General features: G+C 45.1%; 1 protein-coding gene across 1 annotated transcript; it reads right to left on the bottom strand.

Annotated features, from left to right (window-relative positions):
* Window positions 1–1873: 1873 nt before the first annotated feature.
* On the bottom strand, window positions 1874–23628 carry GNA11 (G protein subunit alpha 11). Its single transcript, XM_063290898.1, has 7 exons — window positions 23126–23628; window positions 14271–14455; window positions 13635–13789; window positions 11549–11677; window positions 8264–8393; window positions 6314–6467; window positions 1874–5782 (listed from the first exon to the last, which is right to left on the bottom strand). The coding sequence occupies exons 1-7, from the start codon at window positions 23259–23261 to the stop codon at window positions 5592–5594; spliced, it is 1080 nt and encodes a 359-aa protein (XP_063146968.1). The 5' UTR covers window positions 23262–23628; the 3' UTR covers window positions 1874–5591.
* Between the last annotated feature and the right edge of the window lie 331 nt (window positions 23629–23959).

The following is a 23959-nucleotide window of genomic DNA, read 5'->3' as shown; positions in this document are numbered from 1 at the left end:
CAAGGTTCGGTGAGGTTGACGAGATCTTCAGAGAGAGGAAGGGTGGAAGTTGAAAAACAGTGCGCATAAAGCCATGTATGGACGCGATGGAAACAAGAAAGGTAGAGTGAATGGTGTCGGTATAACTTAATTAATTCCAGTTAATTTCCTTTCCTCTTACCTCCCCACTTTTGTTATCGTTACTGGTTGTCTCGAAGGGGAAAGGTGTGGTGGGTGGGTAGGTAGGCACAAACGCCTGTACGATGCATCCTGACTTCTGTACAGCAAAGCATCGTATGAAATACAGAGGGACATTTTTAGGAAGCTGTTTAATTGTGGGCTGCACAGGACCGTCCCAGGGATGCACAGCTGGCTCAAGAATCGTGGTCAAAAGGGGTTTATCGGTAGTTCCTCCTCAAACTGGAGAGAGGCGTCAAGGATCAGAGCTGGGTTTCTACTTTTCATTTAAAAAAAAATTAATGACTTAAAGTGCTGGAGGGAAAGCTTATCAAATTGGCAGGCAAAAAAAAGGGGGGGAGGGGAGATAGCTAATACCTTAAGAGGCCCCACTAAAATTCAGAATTAACTTGACAGAACGTGCTGAAAGGAAAACCGCAAAAGGCACAAATGCAATTTTGAGCATCACGGCAAGTTAATTGCTCCCCTTCAGTCTGGCTTGGTCAGACCCCACTTAAGAGCACCGAGTCCATTTCTAGGCATCGCATTTGAAGGATCCAGAGGAATTGGAACGGGTTTAGGGAAGGGCAACCAGGATTATCAGGGGACGAAAAGCCACGTTCTGTGAAGACGGAAGCTGGAGCTTTAGGCCTGGGGGGGGGGGGGAAATGACAGCTCTCTTCAAATGCCTGGAACGGTATCACAGAGCAGGATGAGGGGAATTTTCAGGAAGGCAAACTCCAATAGGCTGTTATGGGTTGGGGGGGGGAGAGCCTCCTAACAGAAAAACCAGTTCAACAGTGGAACCAGTATCCCAGAAGTGGGCTCCCCAGAGGCTGGTGAACCTTCTGAGTGCTCTAACTCGGATTCTGGCCCTGGACAGGACTTCACTGCACGTTTCAACTCTGTGACGGGTTTTAAGACATGCTTGAAGTTTGCTACCGAACGCCCTGTCAGCAGCTCAGCCATTCCGCCTCCTTCCTACCCATGCTTGCTCAGAATGACGTCTTATTGATGAGGGATTTTACTTCAAATTCCTGCCCAAATCAATACGCCAGGAGACAGCAGAGGGTCATTGCTACCCACGTGGGTTGAGACCAGATCGGTCTACACCAGTGTTTCTCAACATTGGCCGCTTGAAGATGTGGACTTCAACTCCCAGAATTGGGCATTGAAGTCCACACATCTTCAAGTGGCCAAGGTTGAGAAACACTGGTTGACACGAATTTCCTAAGCCGAGTCTTGGAAATCCCCAGGACCCTGCATCGTTTCACAAAAGCAAAACTTGTTCTGCTGCAACTGGTCACATGATCACGTTTAACACTGCCAGTGACAAGCCACACGTTACTTCCAAGGGATTTGCACCGAGTAGTGAAGCAATCCTGCCTTACAGCTTGAGCCCACCTTTCTTCAACTTTGCGTGCTCCATAAATATTGGGAACGTAAGTCCAAAAGTTCAAAACCAGCAATGGGAACGCTTTCGGCATGACATGGCCTACTGCAGCAGAAGCCAACTGAATATCCTGTAAAGCACGCTCTTGGAACAAGCCTCTACCCCGCCCCATCAAAAGAATGCCTCTTCTTCAGCCAATTGTACATCAAAGTGCCTCTCAACTAGACATATTGGGGCAAATAAGCTACTTGCCAACTTACGTTTGCATCCAATTTAACTGCTTAATTTAAAAAAGCACACACAGGGAACAAGGAACACAGAGAATGATTTTTGTAAGGAATGAATTTTATTCCAATTTCAAACAATTTATTCAGGAGAAAGCTATGAAAATCAATTTCCATCAGGAACTTCTAAAATAAGGAGGGTCAGCACCCAGCAGATGAAAGAATTCAAGTGTTCCGAGAAACCCAGTTTCTGCCTCCTCGCAGTTGGGGAGCGAGGCAGGAACACGGGTAAAAAAAACCAATCCCGGGCCACGTAATTCCAAACCCCCTCCTTTGCCCGCCCCCGCCCCCACGTGTTAACACCACATGCAAGTTCAAAATGACAAAAAAGGTTTTAAAAACAGCATTTTTATATAGTAGTTTTTCTTTTAAATAGGATGTTTAAATGTTATTCTTTTAAATCAGGTTCTCTTATTATAATATACTAGTATAACCAAATAATTTTTCACCACACTGGTACTTGTAAAAGAGTCTCTGGTACTGAAGAAAGAATGGGGCATTGGCACAAAACCATGTAATGCTTTTTAAAAATAAAGTATACAACATACGCACACGCACACACAGAGTACTGAATTACAGACCTGGAACCTCAGATGGTGGACTCAACCTCCCTTTCTGGTGAAGTGCAATGGCCAGCACACACGCCCTCCCCAAAGTAGCAATAGAACATGTGGCGGGGGTGGGGACACGCAGTAAAAGGCAAAAGCTGGTAATTCCATCCGAAGGGAAGGGAAGGGAAAACGGAGCTGCGGGGGCGGGGGGGGCAGCTGCTAGTCAGGTGGCCGATCGTTGCAAAGTCCCAGAAGGAAACGGAATGATGCATTTTGCAATCCTGTTCCCAGATACAGTCGGATGAAGTGTGTGAGCAGGTGAGTGCGTCTTCAGCAGGACTCTTTTCATATAAAGTGCACTGTGAACAGAACTTGGTCAGACCGCTCCGTCTTAACTTTGGCTCCCTCCACCACGCGCAGGCCTGATTTCACAAACTCTGCGTCTTCCTTTCGGGGTCATCTGGAACCCTGATCCGCTCCCTCCAGCCCAACTGAAGTGGGGGAGGAACAAAACGATGGCCGAGGGGGGTTGGCACATTCAGGAGCAGAAACCGGGGCGGGATATCCATCCCAACGGCTGGTCCACGTAATGCAGCTTCACAGGAACAGAAGAGGTTGCCCGCAAATCTCCTCTCGGCCCCAGCTGCCCCTCCCACCCCATTTGCCCAACAGTGGGCAGACTAAGAGCCCGCTTGGCACACATGGCATCTGGCGAGGAGGACCCCAGCCCCGACTCAGGCAGGGATGCCCATCCCTGGAAAGACGATGCAGGAGAGGTGGCCAAGCAGCCCCTTTCCCAGTGCCCGGTCTCAGAGCTCCCAGTCCCAGAGCTGCGGTGAACCAGGCCAGGGAGGCAGGGGCCCGCTCCACACAAGAAAGGGCTTCCGGCAAGGGGCTCCGAAAGTAAGTCACGGCACCTTTGCAAGAACAGAACCCCTCTCGCAGAAGAAAATCTGGGTCTTTGGGCGAGAACACAAATCCAACACATGGCTATTCCTCTGCCTATCAGGGGATCCATTCGCCCCCCTCAACACGATCCCCTGTACATTTAGAGCAAAACAGTAAGTCAGGAATGTCGGTGACGTTGGAAAATAGCAACTGCTCCATTCTCCCCTCGTATCAACCCAACAAGCCCTTTCGTGTAGTTACTCTTGATCTGTCTCCCAATTTTAACAACTTCTCACTCACGGCGTGTTGTCGGAAATTGCACAACGGCAAGCGGGAGCCTCTCCGAAGCACGGCTCCCCCGGCTTTCTTCTGTAGTGTTCCAGAAAGCTGAAGGCAGCACCCTCTTCCACCACCCCCACCCCACCCAGAATGCTGCAAACGTCCACATGAAATTAGTGTTTTCGTGTCAAACCAAAACAGCCCCCCCCAGACCCTTCATTACATCTCGTGCAAGGAAGTTCAACTAGTGTTGCCCGCTCCAACGTAAAAGCATATTTGACACTCCCGTCCTTTTCCGTCCCCGTTATGGGGGTTGGCCTGTGGTCCCTTCCAAGAGAAAGGCCGATTCTTGCAGCATCTGTAAATTTGGCGGTTAGCAGTTCCAAGTCACTTATACCGTGGCTGCTACACATCACATCCGGGAGCACATTCAGAAATCCCACCTATTCTCTAGTGTCGCTTGTCGGGTGCTGTGGCAATCTGCCCCCCAGAAAGAGCAGCAAAGTTGGGGGTTTGGCACTGGCTTCGAGCAGGTTTTGCGGGAACACGTTTGGCACCGAGAATCCAGAAATGGAAACCTCTCCCTTTGCCCGCTTCAAATCTTGACCTCTACCATCTCCGTTCCACAGGCCCTTTGGCTGGTTCTGGCCTGGGGTTCTTTCATGCATGCACACAGGCACCCCCAGAGCGGGTCTGCTTCCGACAGAACAAAGCCATCCGGGGTCAAGAGATGGGAAGACGGGGGGGCAGCAGCTGCCAATCACACCGGCCTTGGCAATGTCATTCATCATGGCCCCCTGTGAGGCTGCACAACTCAAAAGGACTTGCAAGCCCTTCCCAAACGTTTAGGACAAGAGGCACAAGGCGCCCCAGCTTGACTCAGAACGCAGACACCGTCTCCAGCCCGCCCCCCACCAAGGTTCTTCCTCCAAACTTACCACGTTGGGTCAGGATTCTGACTAACCCAAAGGGTCGTTGGCAGAACACATACACAAAAAGGGTCCAACAGTAAGAGTCAGAACCTCAAATCTTCCTTCTGAGCCAAAATCTGGTGCAGATTTCAGGCTTCACCAGAGGGATGTCGCCCTCTTGGAATACCTTCGCCTCTCGCTTCGGGTGAGAAGCAAGTTTTTTTTCCTTAAACGCTAAAACAGAAAACAAAACAAAACCAAAAAAAAAAAAACAAAAACCCAAAACCCGCAATCAGGCACTTCCCCCAGGCTTGATAGCTATTGCTTGGTTGGTAGTCAACGAACAAAAGTCTAGCACATGTAGCAAACTATGTATAGAACAATAACTTAAAAAAAAAAATCACAGTCTCAGTATAACTTCCATAATTGGTAGAGAAAAAAGCTAGAGTAAAGGAACAAAGAAACGCAGGAACCAAAGGATGGCTGGTTTTGCGCTACTGCAAAATAAAGTGGGCTTTTCCCCTTAGGATGTCATTTCGGTATACCGTTTCCACGCATATCCTTTTGGTCAGGACGTGCGGGGGGGAAGGGGGAGATACACCAGAGGCATCACATGGCACAAGCTGAAGGTCCTAGCTGCATTTCATACTCCCACCGCCGAATAAGCTCATTATTTTGGCTTGATAGTCTGGGATTCAATTATCGCCAGATCAGACAGGAAAAGAATTTACTAATGCAACATACAGAGTCCAAGAGGAAACTGCCTTGACTGCTGGCAACAAAGCAGGAAATTAACAAGGTGCCAGAGAGAAAGAGTGAAACATGTCCCCCATTGTTTTTAAACTGTGGAATAAAAGCAATTAAAAAAAAATAAGCTATTCTGTGGGGCAGACATGAGACTGAAGGTAATGGTGAGCTTAAAAAAAAAAAAAAAACTTTGCCACTCCACAGATCAGACAATTTGCAATCATTACATCATTAAAAATCAAGATTGTTTTCCTGTACATTTTTCGTTTGTTTCAATTCATGAGATTCGTTTGTCTTACTTTTCTTCACGACAAAAGGTCTCCCAAGGAGATTAAGGGAGGGGCAGGTGGGAGGGTGGGAGAAGAGGGCAGATAATTCAAGGTCAGACTAGATTATATTCCTTCAAGTTGAGTTGCAGGATGGTGTCCTTGACGGCAGCAAAGACAAACCGGATATTTTCCGTATCTGTGGCACAAGTGAAGTGAGAGTAGATAATTTTATCGCTGTCGGGGTTTAGATCCACAAACATTTTGAGGATAAATTCCCGGGCTGCCTGGGCATCTCTCTGGGGGCCTGGAGACAGAACGGAGAGAACCACGATTATAATGAGGATATTCTCAGCAGCAGAAGGCTATCTGGCTCTTGACCGAAAGGAGAAGCCGCTCTGATTGGGAGCAGCTATCGTTCAATTCTTGTCCTCGAGAGGATGGATCTCATCAATTTCCAGTCATTTTGCAGCCTCTAGGAAGAGGGGCAAATCACTCTCCTTTACTAAAAAAGGGTGGGAGGTCTTTCCCACACCGTGCTGAAGCTGCCCTAAAGAAAGCCTGGCCCTTCTAAAGGGAAAACGCTCCACCTGTGCACTGCAGCCCTTCCTGGCAGCTTTGGCCCAGTGTTTTTCAACCTCAGCTACTTGAAGACGTGTGGACTTCAACTCCCAGAATCCTGGGGGCCACCCATGCTGGCTGGGGAATTCTGGGAGTTGAAGTCCACACATCTTCAAGTGGCCAAGGTTGAGAAGCACTGCTTCTGGCCACAAGAATAAAAGGGGGTGCTACTGCTGGATGGATCCCCTAATTTAATTCTTGAAAAGTAATTTCTTACCATCAAACTCTGGAAAATAATCCACAAGGTGAGAGTACATTATCTTGTCCTCCAACAGGTCTTTCTTATTGAGAAAGAGGATGACAGAAGAATTCTGGAACCAGGGATAGGTGATTATGGTCCGGAAAAGGGCTTTGCTCTCCTCCATGCGGTTCTGTAAGGGGAAAAAAAAAAGCTTTTAGATCCATGGATGAAATAATAAACAAACATGTAAACAAGGATTTCATAGTTTTTGACAAACCTTGTGTACAGGTTAACAGGATCCCAGAAGTGTCTGCCATATCCCTTTTCAAACATACCTTAATCTCTTGCCAGTGGCTATCAGTTCGGATAAAGCAAGCCCCCCCCCCCCCCTCCTAGTTCACATAGGAAACACTCCATTCATTTCAGACCTAGATGCTGTCCCTGTTGGAAAGCAGCAACAATCCCTAAAGCGGTTAAACGTGAATTTCCGTAAGCGTGCTTCATTTGGAAGAGACGCCGTTTCCCTCAACCCAGGTGCCACCTAACTCTTGAAGGGTGCTGTTTCTAAGACTGCAAAAGCTCATCCTAGGCTGCTACTAGAGGAAGGGAAATGGCAGCTGGAGAAAACCCCTGAATATAGGCGAAACAGGCAATTATGTAATATCCCTTTTCATAATGAATTGTGATAAAACTACTTTAGCAGAAGCTGCATATAGGATTGCCGTTCTAGGATCTAGCTGTTCCCACTGAACAGAGTTTAAGTAGCTGTCTCTAGTCTGCCATTCTGTTCAAGCAGAGGGAAAACACAAAAATATATTTTGTTCTATCAGCAGCCAGCCTTCCTTCATTCCTATGGTTTTACCTATAGCAGGATGTCCACCAAAAACTAAAAAGCCAATTGGATGCCCTAGAAATCACTATATGTTTATTGGCACTAAGCTGTATTACTTCTTAAACGTAGCTGCATACACCCTGTATTCTCTTTTTCCCCTGTTTGTCGAGGTCTTGTTTCCTCCTGATTTTACTGCACGCTTTTCAACAAGATATCTAGAAAACCTGAAAAAGGTTAAAATACGCAAACAACTGACGTCAGGGAGAAAAAAAGGAGAGCAACAACTCCAAGTCTGCCTGCTTGCCAGAACTGTGTTATAAATGTGTACACAGGGCTGGCTCCCTGTTCTTTCATGTGAAGGGAGCATGGACCGCAAGGCTCAGAAAAAAACAAGCAAGCCAAGCGTTTGTTGATTTTCTATATATTCAGGAAGAAGAGAACCTCGGAATACTCTGTGCCCGCATCGCCCAACACCCAGAGAAGAACCCTGCGGGGCACAAATGATCAGTTTGAAAGCCAAGTAGCAATCTTCGATCCCCGCCCGTATTTTACGGGTCACTCTCTGCAAAGAGAGGCAGCAAGCTGCTATTCCGCCTAACTGAGAACTGAAGGCGCATCTCAGTTCTTGCTCCAAGGCACGCCTTCTACGTCCTCCATTTTTTTCCTTGATCCTGGGCCTAGAAATACTTCTTGGAAAGGACAGATGCTTCACTTTCTACAGAAGGGTATTGTTGCTGCTGAGATAAAGCTGTTATCCTCTGCAAGCTGGGGAACTGGACCTCGTGGACAAAGCGGCTCGGGGACAGCGCCATCTATAAAAAGCTTCTCTGCCCAACTATTCCCCCATGAAGATGACTTCAGGCAAATCTGCCAGCCCGTGGTGAAGGTGGCTGCAGGGGAGCTTTTCAACAACCGAGCAACTAAACTATATTCTGCTTGTGTCTTTTTGCTCACCCTGGTCTTCCAGGCAGCCAGGGTGAAAGATTACAAATGCTGAAAAGATGGGAGGATAGAGGAGCGAAGAAGGCACATCTGCTGGTATCTCCTGATTCATCTCCTTAAAAAGATTTGATAGGGTAGCTTTTCAGCCACTTCGCCATCAATGGGACAGCAATACCCACAGGCCAATGCCAGCTGCTAGCAATCCTGCTTACCTCGTTATCAGACTCCACCAGTACTTGGTCATATTCACTAAGAGCTACTAAGAACATGATGGAAGTTACATTTTCAAAGCAGTGTATCCACTTCCTCCTTTCTGACCTCTGGCCACCAACATCCACCATTCTGAAGGGGCAAAAAGAAAAAAAAAAGCAGGCCTTGGTTGTTCACTGATCAGTCAACATCCCCAATCCCCAAGTAAAAAAAAAAAAGGGGGTATCCAGTATGTTTGCAACAGCAGAACTGTTGGGGAACAACAAGGCTGGTATGAGAAAGGTAATCTGTACAGTGGTTTTCCATGAAGCTGAAATGAAATTCTTCATTGTTTCCTTTAGATTCCCTGCTACAACCAATCTTTTTTGGAAAGCCTTCAGACCACTGCTCTAGCATGATATTTCATTGTCACCAGGCGAAAGAACATGCAACTGATTGCGTTTTGAGCACTATGGCGAGACACTTTACATAAAAGCACCTTTCAAATACCACTGTATGAAAGAGTCATTAAGTTCTTCTTCCACTCTACTCTGCATTAGTGAGACCATGCCTGAAGTACTGTATATGACTCTGAGTACATTTCCAGAAGCTATTAACAAGCTGGAACAGGTCCACAGGAGAGCAACGAAGGTGATATGGGGGACTGAGGACCTGCTCTATGAAGAGAGGCTGAAGGAACTGAGGATGTTCAGTTTGTGTGTTTATTGTTTTATTAGTTGCAAATCTTTGGTTTGTGGTTACCCTGTAGTACACTGCCCAGGATTTTATGACTGAGGTGGTTAAGAAACACAAGAGAGAGAGACAGACTGACCAGTTCTTGCTATTCAAAATGGAGCACTCCTACACAGCCAGTAACCGTCTCAAAATCTGTAATTCAAAGGCATCTTTTTGCTTTCTCTCGCTCTTTTTAAAGCTCCAGCTTTAATAGCCGTGTATCACCATTGGGAAAACGGCTGCTTTATGGTTATGATTTTTGTTGTCATAGAAATCCTTCATAATCTTATCTAAGTTTGTCATTGCTTTCCTTCCTAAGATTGATCTTCTCTTTATTTCTCCAGCACACTCTACCATTTTTATCTGTTCCTGAGCCCAAGAAAACAAATACATCAAACACCTTCCTTTCTTCATTGTCAACAGCAAATTTACATTAGTTTTATCTTTTTAATATTTAATAGGAACTCAAATTAGTCACTCCATATTGTTGTTTATAATTAGGTTTTCTAGCTCTGCTTTACTTTCTACAAGTGTAACTTGCACATCTTAAACAACACTTGCAACGATCCATTTTGATTCCAACTCTCTCTTCCAATCCTGCTATTCTTATAATATATTCACTGCGTAAGATAAACAGATATGGCAATCATACGAATCTCTGCCTCACTCCCTCTCCTGTTCTGAGCTACTCTATTGCTCCAAATCCAGCAGCTTCTACTTGCCCTAATGGGTTCTTCAATAACCAAGTGTTCTGATTCACAAGCAGTCTTCACACGTTCCACATTCTGGCATAAACTATGCCATCGTATAATCAATAAACGAAAGTAAACCATCCTATATTGTCTATCTTTTGTTAACTAGCTCATCTTGGCTGTTAATCTGACATTTCTCCCTCCTTGTATGACTCTATTCTTCTTGTAAGATCTTAAGACTAATTCCTCACACAAGCAGTGGTTCAGAAATATGCACTTTCTCTTTCCTCTCCCTTCTTCAATACAGATATACACATATCGAACCTTTCCAAACTCTCTGGCCGCACCATCTTGTTCCATATTTGTTGGACAGCACTTGACAACATATTTTTTGTTCCCACTTGAACTCTTCTCCTAGCATTTAAATGGGCGTTACGGCTGCACCTGTATTTTCTTATTCTATTGCCTGTCATACCTCACTTTCTAGTGAGGTCAAATTTAGTTTCTCTGCAAACATTTCTTTTATTCTATAATCCTGTTTCCCATTAAAGGTTTCTGTATAGTTTCTCCATTTTCCTTTAACCTAATTTGCTTGCATTAGATCCCCTCCCTGATTATTCTTGAGGCTTTTTATCTTAGCTGCACATTTACCTGATTTCTCTTATTTTATATTGCTTTTCTTGTCCTTTTCACATTTAAAGTCAGTGGTCAGCCATATACAATTCTAGCTGCTCAGGGCCTACATCCTCTGTGGAGATGTGCACAACGTCTTGTATACGAAACAGCTGATTTCAGAAGGCATATGCGCAAATCAAAACATGTGCATTTTAGATGTTTTAGTCTATATATGGAACAAAACTATATGCTTTTTAAATGTTGCATTGAGCACCACTTGTTCTTTGCCACAAAATTCCTCAAGGCTTTCCACCACTGAGCCTGTGACGAAGACATGCGCTTGTATAACAGGCGTTCACTGGATAACCAGTAATTGTAATAGATATGATGCTACTATCTATTGAGTTACACCCAAACTCATACTTAGTAATGTCCTTTTTGAGTATCATTGCCACTCCATTCCTTCATACTGTCACACAGCCTGAACAGCCTATCGTGTCATTATCTGAATCAACACTGGCCATTCAAGACCACCTACATTCACCTACTCCTAGAACACCCAAATCAGGATGTATCATTTCTGATTTCACAATTTTAAGTTCTCACGTGCCAAGTATCAACTCCTACCTCCTTGCAAATGGAGGAATTCCTCTTTCACTACAGACCCTAACAGGGACCAGACTCCTTCATTCTACGGGTCTGCGCGTCACCACCTTCGGAGCTCCCCAGCAGAAAATAACTAGAGGAGTGCCTTCTGAAGGGATGGAGGTGGGATGGGAGCTCTCATCATCTGGCACCAGATTCATCTAAAAGTTACAGCCTGCATTCCACCTTCCTAGCAACAAGACAGAAGCACGGGCCCTTGCCTTCTTCTGGATCTCATTTTGGGTTACTTTTCTTAGGTGGGTTGGCTTCCCTTGCACCTCCAGAGCCCAACCTGCCAGCATTTTGGGGGTTATTCTTTGCTTCATCTCTCTCCTTTTGACCTTAACTGACAGAGATGATGTTATCAGGGGCTCCTGCTGACACTGTGGTCAGGGTCATGAAAACTAGCAAGCTCTTCCACCACATTAAAGTGGTAGTCTCTTGGGAAGCCTCCATTTATCAACAAAGCACAGAGAAACATGCTAGGAAAAGGCATTTGTTTGCCCACCGGCCAAAGCCCAAACTCCACAGACTGTTATATTATTATACTTTTATATAAGTTGGTTTTTAAAAGCATCCCGTAAATATCAGATGTCCATAAAAGAAATCTGTGAATATTACCTGAATATAATGTTCTCGAGGTCAAAGGGGTATTCTATGATCCCAGTTGTTGGAACTCTGACCCGCAGGACGTCTTGTTGGGTTGGAAGGTACCCTGGGGTGGCAATACGATCCACATCAGTAAGGTAGCTGCAAAAAGTACGTGTGAGGGAAAGATTAAAGTGGCTTGCGCTTGCCTGCCACATTAAATGCCTTTGAAGAGAGAACCTTTATGATGGGGAAAGATAAAGTGCTCTGTCGCAGAAATACTGCACAGTGCTCAGACTTTCAAGACTGGTTTTCATCAGTAGCACAGATCCACGAATATGGAATTTATATTCTCTGCTTGCAGCAAGGCACAAATGCTCCCATCCTCCAAGAGAGCTGTTTGTCGTCTTCATCCCTATTTTGTCCCCCTACCCCTTTTATCCAGCTTCCTATTGCCTGCAAAGACACACAGTTCACAGTTACAATTCACCAAAGAGAAGACACGAGGCAAAGGATGTAGCTGTGAATTACAGCATCAGCCACTTCCTTCGGAAGAGACACAGAAGAGATTTAACACCCCTATCCCTATTATTAATCTGGACAACTGTTCACTGAATTGGTGGGGCTCGAAGAAAAGGACAGAGTTCAATTCTACACAGCGTGTGAGTGAGAAGGCTTTCCTCTTCCAGTGGCCTATTCTGTTGGTGTGCAGGAAAGGGAGGGTAGTAGTTTTCATCTTTTTCACCAGCCAAATGTCTCTGCTCCAGGGCTAAAAGGAACTGCACACAGCTGGGCACCCCACCTAACACCACTTAACGCACGGACCAAGGAATCTCACATGGATACTACTCAGAGGCACAACATGAAAACACCAAAGGGAAACATGAAATGAGATCCTGAGGCTCGTCAGACTTCAGAAGAAATCCTGGTTGATACAGACAGCCAAACTGTGGCCTCACCTGGACCACAACATGAGATCAAGAGGGAAGACCAGGACAGCAGAGGTGTATGGGCTACTTCATAGCTCCCTCAACAGGACTATCGGTATCAGGCAGATTAAGACGGCAACATTTCCCAAATACGTTCTCCCATCCCACCAACACTACTCAAGCTGCCTCATCACCAACTTTTCCTCACCACTTTTCTCCAACGTAAGACCAAGGGGCTCAAAAGGCAAGTATTATCTTGGAGTACATTCTTAGGACTATGTCCAGACCATGGGAAGTAACAGTCCACTCTATTCCGACCCATTTGGAGTCCTGTGTCCAGTTCTGAGCACCACCGTTCAAAAAGGGCAGGGACAAACTGGAGCAAATTCAGAGGAGGGCTATCAAGATAGTGAGGGGACTGGAAACAAGCCCTCTACAGAACGAGTAAGGCATCCACATATGCTTAGCCTGCAGAAGGCACAACTGAGGGCAGATACAACAGCAATCTGCAGGTAACTAGGGCTTGTAACATAGGAGGAATGGTCTCTGTAGTCCCAGAGGGCAGAACCAAAACCAATGTATTAAAACTACATAAAAGTGGGTTCAGGCTAGACAGCGAGAGGAACTTCCTGACTGTATAAGCTGCCAGCCAGTGGAACAGGATGCTTCATGAAGTACTGAGTTCTCCTTCACGAGAAATCTTCAAATGGAGTCAGGATGATCCTGCACTGAGCATGGGTTGGACTAGGTGGCCTCTAACACCCGTTCCAACTTTGATTGTATGACACTAAGACCCTTCCGTTGCTTCTGAATTTCAACTCCCATGAACTCCAGAGCACACAGCCCACATTCAGGAACAAGAGGAGTTGCGATCAGGTTCTCTAACCCTGATCTTTCTTTGCCGTGTTAGTATTCCTGAGGGGAAAAACCAGACACTGCACTTGTTACTCTGTGAACTTAAAATTTCATCCTATAGTACAGCCATTCTGTAAGTTCAGGGAAGACAAATATGAAAGTATTAACTTCACTCAGACCATATCGACTGACTCAATTAAAATGGCAAGAATCAACACCTGAGTGACAATCCAAGCCACACTCTTTTCCCAGAAGCCCTCCTTCCCTTTAAGTTTTCAGAAAGGGAAGCCTACCAAGCAAAAAGGATATAAAAAAGCGAAGGTAGATTGTCTTACTATTTAGCGGAGTCGGAGAGCTGGTATTCTCGCCGCCGGTCATAACATTCTTGGATTCCTGGGTCATTCCACAATGTTTTAATTGCACTTATGTAGGGTTGTTCAAAGGATGAAACCTTTTCTACATCCACTTCCCGGATCAGTAGTGCATTGGCCTTCATTCAGGGTAAAAGAAATTTGGTGTCAAGGGCTTACCAAGATCTTACTCCCTGCCCCCTCAGCAGGAATTGCCTTTTCCCGTCCTACAGCTGGAGCTACATTCGAACAACAGCAACAGAGGAAGAGGAAGAGGAGGAACCAGAGCAAAATTCAACTGGCTGTCAATCAGCAAGTGCTTCACAGGGCATTTCTGCCCCCAAAAAACACCCTTTCCCCTAGACCCATCGGGCACTCTCCACTGTACACAATGTACTATACTGGCACCCAACAGGCTGGGATAAGAGAGATGAAATAAAGTTTCTGCCTCACTATCTAGGGACAGATACATTTTGGTTCCCACAAAACAAAAGCCACCTTCTGAATCCAGGCTGCACGATACAACTCTGCCCCTTAGGTCTCTGAACTGTGGAACCTGAGCAGCACACCTCTGCAAACAGGAAAGGGAAATGCAGAATGCCCTGTAGGGAGAGGCCTCACCTTATTCTGCTCATACTTGTACAGGATCTTTAAGGTCTCCATAGCCCTGATCATTGACTGCATGGCAGTGAAGATATTCTGGTACACCAGTTTGGTGAAACCCTTCTTATCCTCTTCAGAGTAGCCCGAGCCATGGATTATCCGCATCTGTTTAATGAACGTGCTTTTCCCACTCTCTCCTGTGCCTGAAAAAGAAATGTGGGACAGGACAGGACAAAATAGGTTTTTCTTTTAAAAAAATATTTAACTGGATGTTTTATTTTCTCTTCCTTTATTTTCTGGCATGAATTCTTATGTTGCAATTTGTTTTAAGAGCCAGCTAGAGAACACAGTTGTAAAGCAGCCTACAAAAACCTTGTAAATAAAATGATACGCTTATAATGGAAGCTGGCACTTCTTTTCCAAACAGGAGAAAGGTTAATTCTACATTTCTAACAGTAAAAGACCCTCACGTCAGCCCTTCAGTGGAAGGACTGAAAGCTTCAGCCACCCTTCAAATTGCCCCACCCTGTAGTGAAAAGCTGCTGTTATGCACTGCTTTCACTGAGAGAAGGGAGTGAGAATGAAGAAGCAAAACAACATACCTAAGCTATCACAGAGACATGATCCGTTTTTATATTACTTCTGTGATAGAAGAGAGGCCTTTTGCACATGCACCGAGGCACAATGGAATCCTGGGATTGCGTGCTGCCACTGAAACTAGTTCTGGGGCCTAGAACTGATGTTTAACTGGCTTGGTTCCTGGATGCATTATAAAACTTGGGCAAATTACAGGCTCTCACACATAATTAATATGATAAATGATAAGTAATTGAATCATTTGATCACTCTTCCCAGTTGCTCAGTTCAAAATATACTTAAAACAACTTCCTTCCAAATCACCTGACTGATTACCTCTCAAAAATCAGCTCTTCCTGGCTAACACCTCTCAAAGATGGAAACCATGTTTTAATTGAGATAACAGCACTGTGGAACATCTGAAACATGCTATGTGACTTTTTTTTTCTTCGAAATGGAAGCTTTTAAGAAGCACGCTTTTTGTAACTTCTGGCATGATCCAAGGTTGTTAATTGCTGTTAAAAAGAAAGGCCAGCTTAAATAAGTGTGCAGAAGCTGTTTTGACATACTGGCTAACAGTGCAATCCTCAATTTTAATTTCATCTCAAAGTTTTATCCAGAAAGGCATAGCCATTGTACACCTCAGAGATTAGTCATCTAGAAAAACAAGCAGCTCCTACCTAGAATCCCCTCCTTCGGAATATTTTATTTTTCTCTAACTCTTTACAAAAGACCCAGCATCACCTGGTACCTTCTTTTCACTCTGGCATGTTTTGGCTTCCTCCTGGCCACACCTTACTCCCAGATTCAGTCAGGTGACATGCCTCCCTATAAGGGCCTGAAAATCAGCCTCCCTTGGGCCAGCCTTCGTATTGTGCTTGTGGTAAGAAAGGAGGGGCTGCAACATTCTACTGATTCATGTATCTAATTATTTACTCAAGCACTTTCAACGCTGTGATTTTTCTTCGCATTCGGAAAGTGGGTGTTTTGGATGAAACTCTAAGCCATAGTTTAGCATTACAAGAACTGTGTGAGGAACGTGCACACTTATTTCTCAGGTGCTAATGTAAGTAGTTTAAATGAAGCTGGTATGCCCTCGTTTTATTTTAGGTATTTATATTTTGCCTCTTGATAATACTCTGAATACTTAAAGCATTTCTTGCACATCCAGCTTACACTCCCTGACGTTATAAATTAAGCTCGGCATTGCTGGCCTGTCTTTCAGAATTTTCTTCTTCTTTCCTGATCAAAACTTCTACTCTTCCAACTTTACTATGCTACACAAGGTCTGGATAGCCTCCAATCCCATGCTCAAAAAAGGAAGGTTTGGCAGCAAACATGAGTTAATTATCATGGCTTACTCAAAACGCACCTCTTTTTTAACAGTGAGGCAGACTGAGAGAATGATAGAAAGGTTCTGTGTTTCTGTGTTACTTGAACTGAAACCCTTTGAAAACAGCTGTGTCCTTTCTTGTATAAAGATATTTCTATTCCATCTCAGGCAGAAGCTCCTGGGTTGACTAATAAATACGTTCACAAACTTTACTAGAATGGCAAGGCCTTGAATGGGCCAGTAAATTCTCTATCTATATCTATATCTACACACACACACACACGGGGCTGGAAAATATTTTCAAATCCCATGATCCAGTATTAAAATTTTAGGAGGCAGTATCTTCTTTTCCATCTCTTTCCTCACAACTATACATTCTTGTATAAGATTGAGTAATTTTGAATAACCACTAGATGCCAGCACCAAACCTTATGAAGGCTGTTCTCTCCAGGGCAGTATTAAATTGGCAAGATACCTAGAACTCCTGCCACTAATTTCAGTCATTACACTGTGACAGGACAAATATGGCCAAAGTAAAGGGTACCAAACAAGCCCTGTGGATGCACAGTCTTTTGAGTTTTTCTCAGGTACAAGAGGAGCCACAACAGTGGAACATGAAATAGCAGGCAGTGAATAATCTCTGAGCTGCATTGGCCTCTGACTGGCAGGAAATATGAGGTTTCTGGACTATCTAGATCTGGTATAAATTCTAGGAACCTAGCTTGTAATCCCAGTGTGATTAATAGAGCAATTCTTCCTGCCTCACCCAACACCAGCCAGCAACTGATTGCAGGGATCCTGGACTGGACAAGATCCACAACCAGGTTGCCTCTGCCAACCTGTTTCCTCTTTAGAAAATAGAGCCAACAACTTTGGGATATGTTTACATGACTTCACCAATTTTCTTCCTATGCAAATAGAAGATAACGCTTCTAAAGGAAACATACCAACACTACTTTATAGGAGTACTCAAGAGTTTTTTTGGCAGGGCAAGAGTGAGCGGTAAGAATTAGAAGCATACACTTCATTAAAAAAAATTGCTCACAGAATAATGAGCAAATTTTTGCTTTGGCAAACTGAAGACAGCCCAATTAGAAAGGCCTATTCATTTCCTTCTCACGCACACACATTCAACACTGACAAGTCAGGACTTGGGGGAAAGACTTCTTTTAAAAAATGATGACATTTTAAGGATTCCCCAGAAGACTGTAGCTGGGAGGGAATCCATGCACATCATTACTTCCTCCAGATGCTGCTCCTGCTCCGACAGTGACAGAGTGGCATCACTGAGAGCTTTACTCATAAGCATAAAAATGTGACCAACAATGTGGAGTTTTGAATATTCTTCATAACCATGATGAGGCTAATATCTGACTTCTTACGTTCAGTAAACAAAAGCAAGATAGTATAGTATAGTTTATTAACAATTATCAATAGTTAAATGTAATTATGTTTTAAATCATTAGAAATAAAGCAGGTTTTATAAATATGGCTTAAGTGCTATATACAACAAATCATTTTTTTAAAAAATTGGAAATTATTTCTAGTGGAATATCTACCAACTCAATCATCAATACAAAGATGCCCAAAAATTAAAAAAGAAAATTGCCCAAATCTTGCCAAGATTTTAGCAATTTCACTCCCAAGATTTCACAACATTTCAGAGTTCTTGCCTGAAGTTTGAGATTTCAGACAAGAAAACCAAAACTGTGCAACTCTTCAGCCACTTTTAAGAGTAATTTGCGGATGTCTCCTGGGGGTGTTGCAAGTGTTACATTGCCTAATCATCTTTTATTTAGAACTTAAAACACTGAAAATGTTTGAAAACAGATTTTGCATATCTTAAGAACTTGTCCAGGATAATACATTTTTTCTGAAGGTCATCTAAATAAAAGTTTTTTTTTAATTAAACTTGACAAGAAACACCATCCTACAAGAAACGCTTCACTCAGCCAACCCAGAAATTCCATGTATAGCAGCCTAACAAATGGGGACCACAGCATTCTATCTCCCATCTGGATAGTTGGAAGCCTTTTTTAGCTCACTTGCTAAGAATCCAGCAGCCTTTCCATGTCACTATCTCTGAGCATTCAGGTAAACAGTTCTTAAGGCCAGCAATCGTTGTGGACTTATTTACAAGGATTGAATCATATATCCATTCCAACTGCCAGATCAGAATATTATTAGCTTTATGAAAAAAAGAATGCATTTGTAAAAAATGCACATTATTTCCTGACAAAACAGAACCATGTTTTCTATCCCAACTGAGCAAAGATAGAAACCCTTAGGTGGAAAAGAAACTATCAACTAAATGCAATCATAGGGATAAGGGCGGGGGGGGGGGAAGAGTCTCAGAAACCACAGAATAATCTAACATAATACAGGAGCAAGAAATTGTGTACAATCAGAAGACAAGGGGATTCCATGGATCATTCTGGCTAGCAATAGCAACAAAGTAGTAGTAGTACAGGGATTTAGGCTTACTTTCAAGGTTTTAGGGAAATACCTAACAGTATCCACCTATCAGTGTGTTTATGTAATCTTAAGAAATGCAAACAAACACACAAAAAAATCTACGTTATGGAGTATTTAAGACAACAGTGTATTCAATTAACCTTTTGCCAGCTTGTTTCCTATTAGCCTTCCTCCATAATCTAACAAGCTACTCCAAAAAATACTGCTCTGCAAAATTGTTTTGTAGCTGGCTGCCTTGATTATATGGGACCAATTTTTTAATAAAGTGTCCTTGCCATGGAGGCTGTAAGAAATTCTTATATCTCCCAGGTGACGGAGAGTATTCACTGCCTGGTATTTCATACTCCACTGTACTGTTTGCCATAAAACCCAGGGCTGAAGTCAGCATACCAATAACTATGTCTACAACTTATAGTACATACACAGAATCAGATACTTATCCAAGTAAGTATATTTCAAAAGTAATGTCATTATTGGTATTCCTTTTTTTTAACTGAACATTTCGTCTCAATCTGTCCATATAAAATACACAGTAATAGGAATGCTACATCATACTACACAGCAGTAACTAATTGCAAAAGATTTTCTTTAATGATTATTGCTAGAGGTAGAAGAAACACGACAACCATTTGGATGAGGGCTGAAGTCCGGCAAGAAACACAGTGTGGAACCAAAGAAATAAGTCAAGAGTTTAGTTGGTGGGGAAGACTGATTGATAATGATATAAAAGATGTGAACTATATCTGGAGATTTCCTGTTCTACAACTATAATAAGCATTCATAATGCAATCAAGACCCACATTTCAAAATCTCTCTTTTCATAAAAAAAATTACAATGGAAAATTGTTCATGAGATTTTGAAAAAGTATAAAATACTTAAATGTATATCCAGTGATAGGTTTTTTTCCCCTTAGCTCTGGGCTACATAAAGAGAACACTAATTTAATTGAAAATTAATTCCTGGAATTCCAGGACTGATGGACTGCATCCCTAATTCAAAAGAGGAAATTAGTCTGAATTAAACTTGAATCCAAGACACTTAGCTGCAACTGAGATTTACAAATCAGTTCTGCACTTTTTTTTAGATGATCTACTAACACCAACCCCTCTCAGCTGGTCCTATAAGATCAGGAGTGACAGAGGTTTATTTTCCCCAAAGAAAATAATTTCAAGAAGTTCTCCATTCCATGAACCTAGAATGCAAGGCTAGATGACTACAAATTAAGCAAGTCACTTTTCATCCAACACAGAGCTTAAAAGGCTTACTTAAAAACCAAACATCCGAGGCAGAAGCACCTACATACAAGAACATAATTCCGGTCAGACCTATTTTCAGCCTTATTCAGGACTGACAGCTAAAGTTTAAAACCACCTCCTTAAAAAATGTTGCTAAGGCTTAAGGTTCATAAATGTTTTTCCTCACCTGAGTATGTTTCATTTGAAACACAAGGCAGGCAGGCAGAAGAGAAGCAAAAGAAAGACTTCACCAAAGCTGTATAGGAGGACTCACATCACTGCAAGTATCAGTGATGAAGCTGTCAAAAATGACAGACAGGAGAAGGAATAGCTCACCAGAAGAAAGGAGAGCAAATTCCTCCGAAAGCATGGAAGACTGAAAGTAAGGTTGCTAGGTATGAGGAAGTCCTGTATCTAAACCACACTGGCAGATATCAAAAGGAAAAGTCACCAGAAAGGGTGGGGAGGAGATGCTCCGTACTTCACGCTTTTGAGAGGAAGGCAAACATTCCACACAGGCAGATGGAGGCAATTATGAAGGGGGTGACTTTGGAACGGGGGGAGGGGGAGAGGAAAAAACGCTGTAAGATCCGTTTAGCTAGGAAGCAGGATATACATTATAGAAAAACAACACGGAAGGAATCTAAAGGGCTGCAAGCAAAACTGCAACGGAGGATGGGCAGGACTGGTATCTTATATCCTATGTCTGCGGAAGGAGAGGGTTGTTGTTTTTTTCCAAGAATGCAAGAAATATATAAAAAGAGATGGCTGGTAGTCAGGAAGAGTCCCTAACCAGAGGCTCACCGGCGAGGGAAGGTAGATCCCAGAGCCGCTACGCTGTACAAGGTGGCTCCGTGGCATCACAGCCCACTCCAGCAAGATTCCAACTGTGCCTGCTCGTCCTGATCCTTGGCCCTCTCCCACCAGGGTTAGCCAATCACTTTAAACCACACATCCAATAGTGGTTGCTACCACAGCTCTTCTCGTTTCTTAATCAGACTGGTTCTGCTTGAGAAATGCCATCCTCAACCTGCATGAAGCCCATCAACCATGCACCTCCGTGCCTTCTCAAACCATGCACTTTGCACTTCTTACCGTTCCTTCTCAAGGAAGAAGAGATAGAATAACCCACAAGGGCAGAAAATTTTAAGCTCAGACATGAAGTAGTGTTCCTAAGATGTGCACGGATAGTGGAATATTAATCCCAGAAATACATGTGTCATGACCAAACTCCAGCAGAATATTTGACAAATCTGATTGCAGTTCCTCACTCTCCAAGATAAAACTCCTGCTCAGAGTGCAAATGAACCAAGCAGAGCTTCCTCTACATATATCAGAGCTGTAAGGGGTCTGATGGAAATCAGTGTAACCTATTCTCCCCTACTCATTCTTCTTTTCTAAACAAACTCAAGATTCCAGCATTTGAGATACTGCTATGTATCTATACCCAACAGGGACCAGGTAAAGCAACATGCAAAACATAGAAACGAACTGACCACAATGAACATTATTTTTAAAAAAAGCTGAACATTACAGAATTGGAGCAGGGAAAGCATTTGGGAAAGTGACAGAAATAAGGATCTTGTTTAGCTTTTAAATAAACAATGAGTGGTTGGAATAGGATGCAAAGTCCTACAAATAATGTCAAAAGAAACTGGATGGCAGTGAATGAAAGTTACAGAGTCAAGATAGAAAGTAAAGCCAGAAATGAGGATGGAAAAACCAACCAGGAAGTGCACACAAATCCTAGAAAACTGTTCCTAATGCTAATTATGACTACTTCAGTAAAACATCAGGCGCTGCGTGTCACTCAATCAATGATCGAACAGGGCCAGCAATGATGTGCTCGGAGTGTTGAGTTGATCCGTCAGGAAATGAGGGCGAGGTGGAAATGGAAGCCAAATGAAACCCACCCTAACTTCGCCTGGGATTCAGGGGACGGAGGAACGACAAATGCAGGAAGAAGAGAAAATGGCCCTTGCGCAGATTTCCATTTCAAGAAATTTCTGGGGAGCAAACAACACTCTCCCTGTCTTCCTTGGCCTACCTCACAGGGCTGCTGTGAGGATTTAAGACACACGGAGAGAACGGAGGATGTTGCCGAAAGGAACATTCCCTATATGGGAGAGTAAAAGTTCCCTTTAAGGAAAGGACCACCTGAATTGTCCTCCTGGACAGCAAAGAAGCCCTGAACCCCATCTGGGGCCTGTCCTACCTCTCCTCCTCCTCCTGAGGATGAAAAACGGAGAGAGGAGGAGAGCGGAAGAGGCCCTGGTGCTCCCTTGAGATGCTCAGCCTGAGCAGGGAGGTGGCCGGGCGGGGGAGATGGAAGCAGAGCGGCAGGCAGGCAGGCAGGGCATCCACCCTGGAGAGAAAAGCGTCTCATAAACACTGCTAAGGAAGAACAGCGGAAAGGGCACCTGAAGCAAGCCGGACCCAGAGAAAGTGAGGAAGACAAACACCTACCGGAAAGGAAGTAGCAGGTAATGGAATAAAGAAAGAAAGCGGGTGCCCAGGGATGCATACGCACAACAGCAGGTGTGTGTGTGTGTATCAACATTATACACACACACACACACTATATATAAATATACATATATAATATTGCATATGTACCACACACGTACACACAGATATAAATAGCTGCATGTATCTCATATATACATATAATTGCACACACCTCTCTCTCAGACACACACGTATATACACACACACACACACACAACTGCATACATATCTAACATATACACATAATTGTGTGCGTGTGTATATCGGTATATCACAGATACAGATATGATTACATACACACACACATCTCACATAGAGATGCATTTAAATCACCCAGACGTGTATACAGACACACGTGTCTATGAACGCGGAGGTACAGACGCGTACCCCTCGAGGGACCCACCCGAGGGGTGTCCTCCTCCCCCCAGGAAAGCGGAAAGCCGCCCGATGCCACGGAGGAGGGGGAGCGGGGACTGCAGGCCCTCCGGAGGCAAGCGGGAAGGAGGACCCTCCGGCCAGGCGTCGCTCGAGGCGGGGAAATGCGCAGCAGAAATAAGCCCGGCCGAGGATCCGCGGGGGGAGCCGGCCTTTCCGGGCGCCGCGAGCGAGCGAGCGAGCGAGCGGGGGGGTGGCAGGGATGGGGCCTTCCCGCCCCAGCCGAGGCGGCGAGGCAGCGTCGCCTCCGCGCTTCCTCCCCGGGAGCGCCGGCCCGCCCGCCCGCCCGCCCGCTTCCCGCCGGACTGACCGAGCAGCAGCAGTTTGAGCTCCCGGCGGGCGTCGCGCTTGTCCCTCCGCAGCTGCTTCTCGATCTCGGCGTTGATGCGCTTCGACTCCTTCACCTCGTCGCTGAGGCAACAGGCCATCATGGACTCCAGCGTCATGGCTGCTGCCGCCGCCGCTGCTGCCACCGGCACGGGCGGAGCCGCCGCAGCCGCCGCCACAGAAGGCGGCGGCGGACGAGGTGGAGGCGGACGAGGAAGGGACGGGACGGGACGGGAAGGGAAGGCGGCCTCCCGCGGCTCGGCCTGCTCGGGCGGCGGCGGGCTTCGCGCTCCCGGCCGCCCGGCCGCGGCGGCGGCTCCGGCTGCTGCTGCTGCTCCGCCGCCCCTCAGCGACGGCGACCCAGCCCCGCGACGCCAACCCAACTTCCCAGCTCGCCTCACAACACGCGCTCAACCGAACCTCCCTGCGAGCTCCAGCGGGACGGACGGCGGCCGCGCCCAATAGGAAGGCGGGCGCGCGCGCGGGCGGGTGCGTAACGGCTCCCCCACCTCTCTCTCCAACCACCACACAGTGACTGACAGAAAACACCGGGCAGGCCGGATTGGCCGCGCGGGAGAGCCACGCGACGGGGCCTGGCCAATGGGCAAGCGAATCCCCTCAGGCGGGAGGCGGGGGCAGCGGGGCGCCGCCGCTGAGCCGGAGATGGATTGGTCCCGCCGGACGCACGCCGACCAATCCGGGAGGGGAGGAGGGGTGGGAAGAACTCCGAGAGGTTTTGCTGGCGTGTGAGGAGGGAGAGAGGGTTTTTTAATTATTATGTGAGACCCGCCCTTTTTTTTTAAAGCAAGGTTGGTTG

The sequence above is a fragment of the Candoia aspera genome, chromosome 1, assembly GCF_035149785.1.
Source record: "Candoia aspera isolate rCanAsp1 chromosome 1, rCanAsp1.hap2, whole genome shotgun sequence".
In the NCBI taxonomy this organism is placed as follows: Eukaryota; Metazoa; Chordata; class Lepidosauria; order Squamata; family Boidae; genus Candoia; species Candoia aspera.
This window is presented reverse-complemented; position numbering and strand designations above follow the sequence as displayed.

Excerpts from the sequence above, each read along its gene's own strand:
- GNA11 (XM_063290898.1), bottom strand. The coding sequence starts at position 23,261 with ATGACGCTGGAGTCCATGATGGCCTGTTGCCTCAGCGACGAGGTGAAG. Across the intron at positions 13,790-14,270 it reads ACAAGTATGAGCAGAATAAG|GCCAATGCACTACTGATCCG; the intron begins GTGAGGCCTCTC and ends CCCTGAATGAAG. Across the intron at positions 5,783-6,313 it reads TTATTTTCCAGAGTTTGATG|GCCCCCAGAGAGATGCCCAG; the intron begins GTAAGAAATTAC and ends TTCTGTCTCCAG.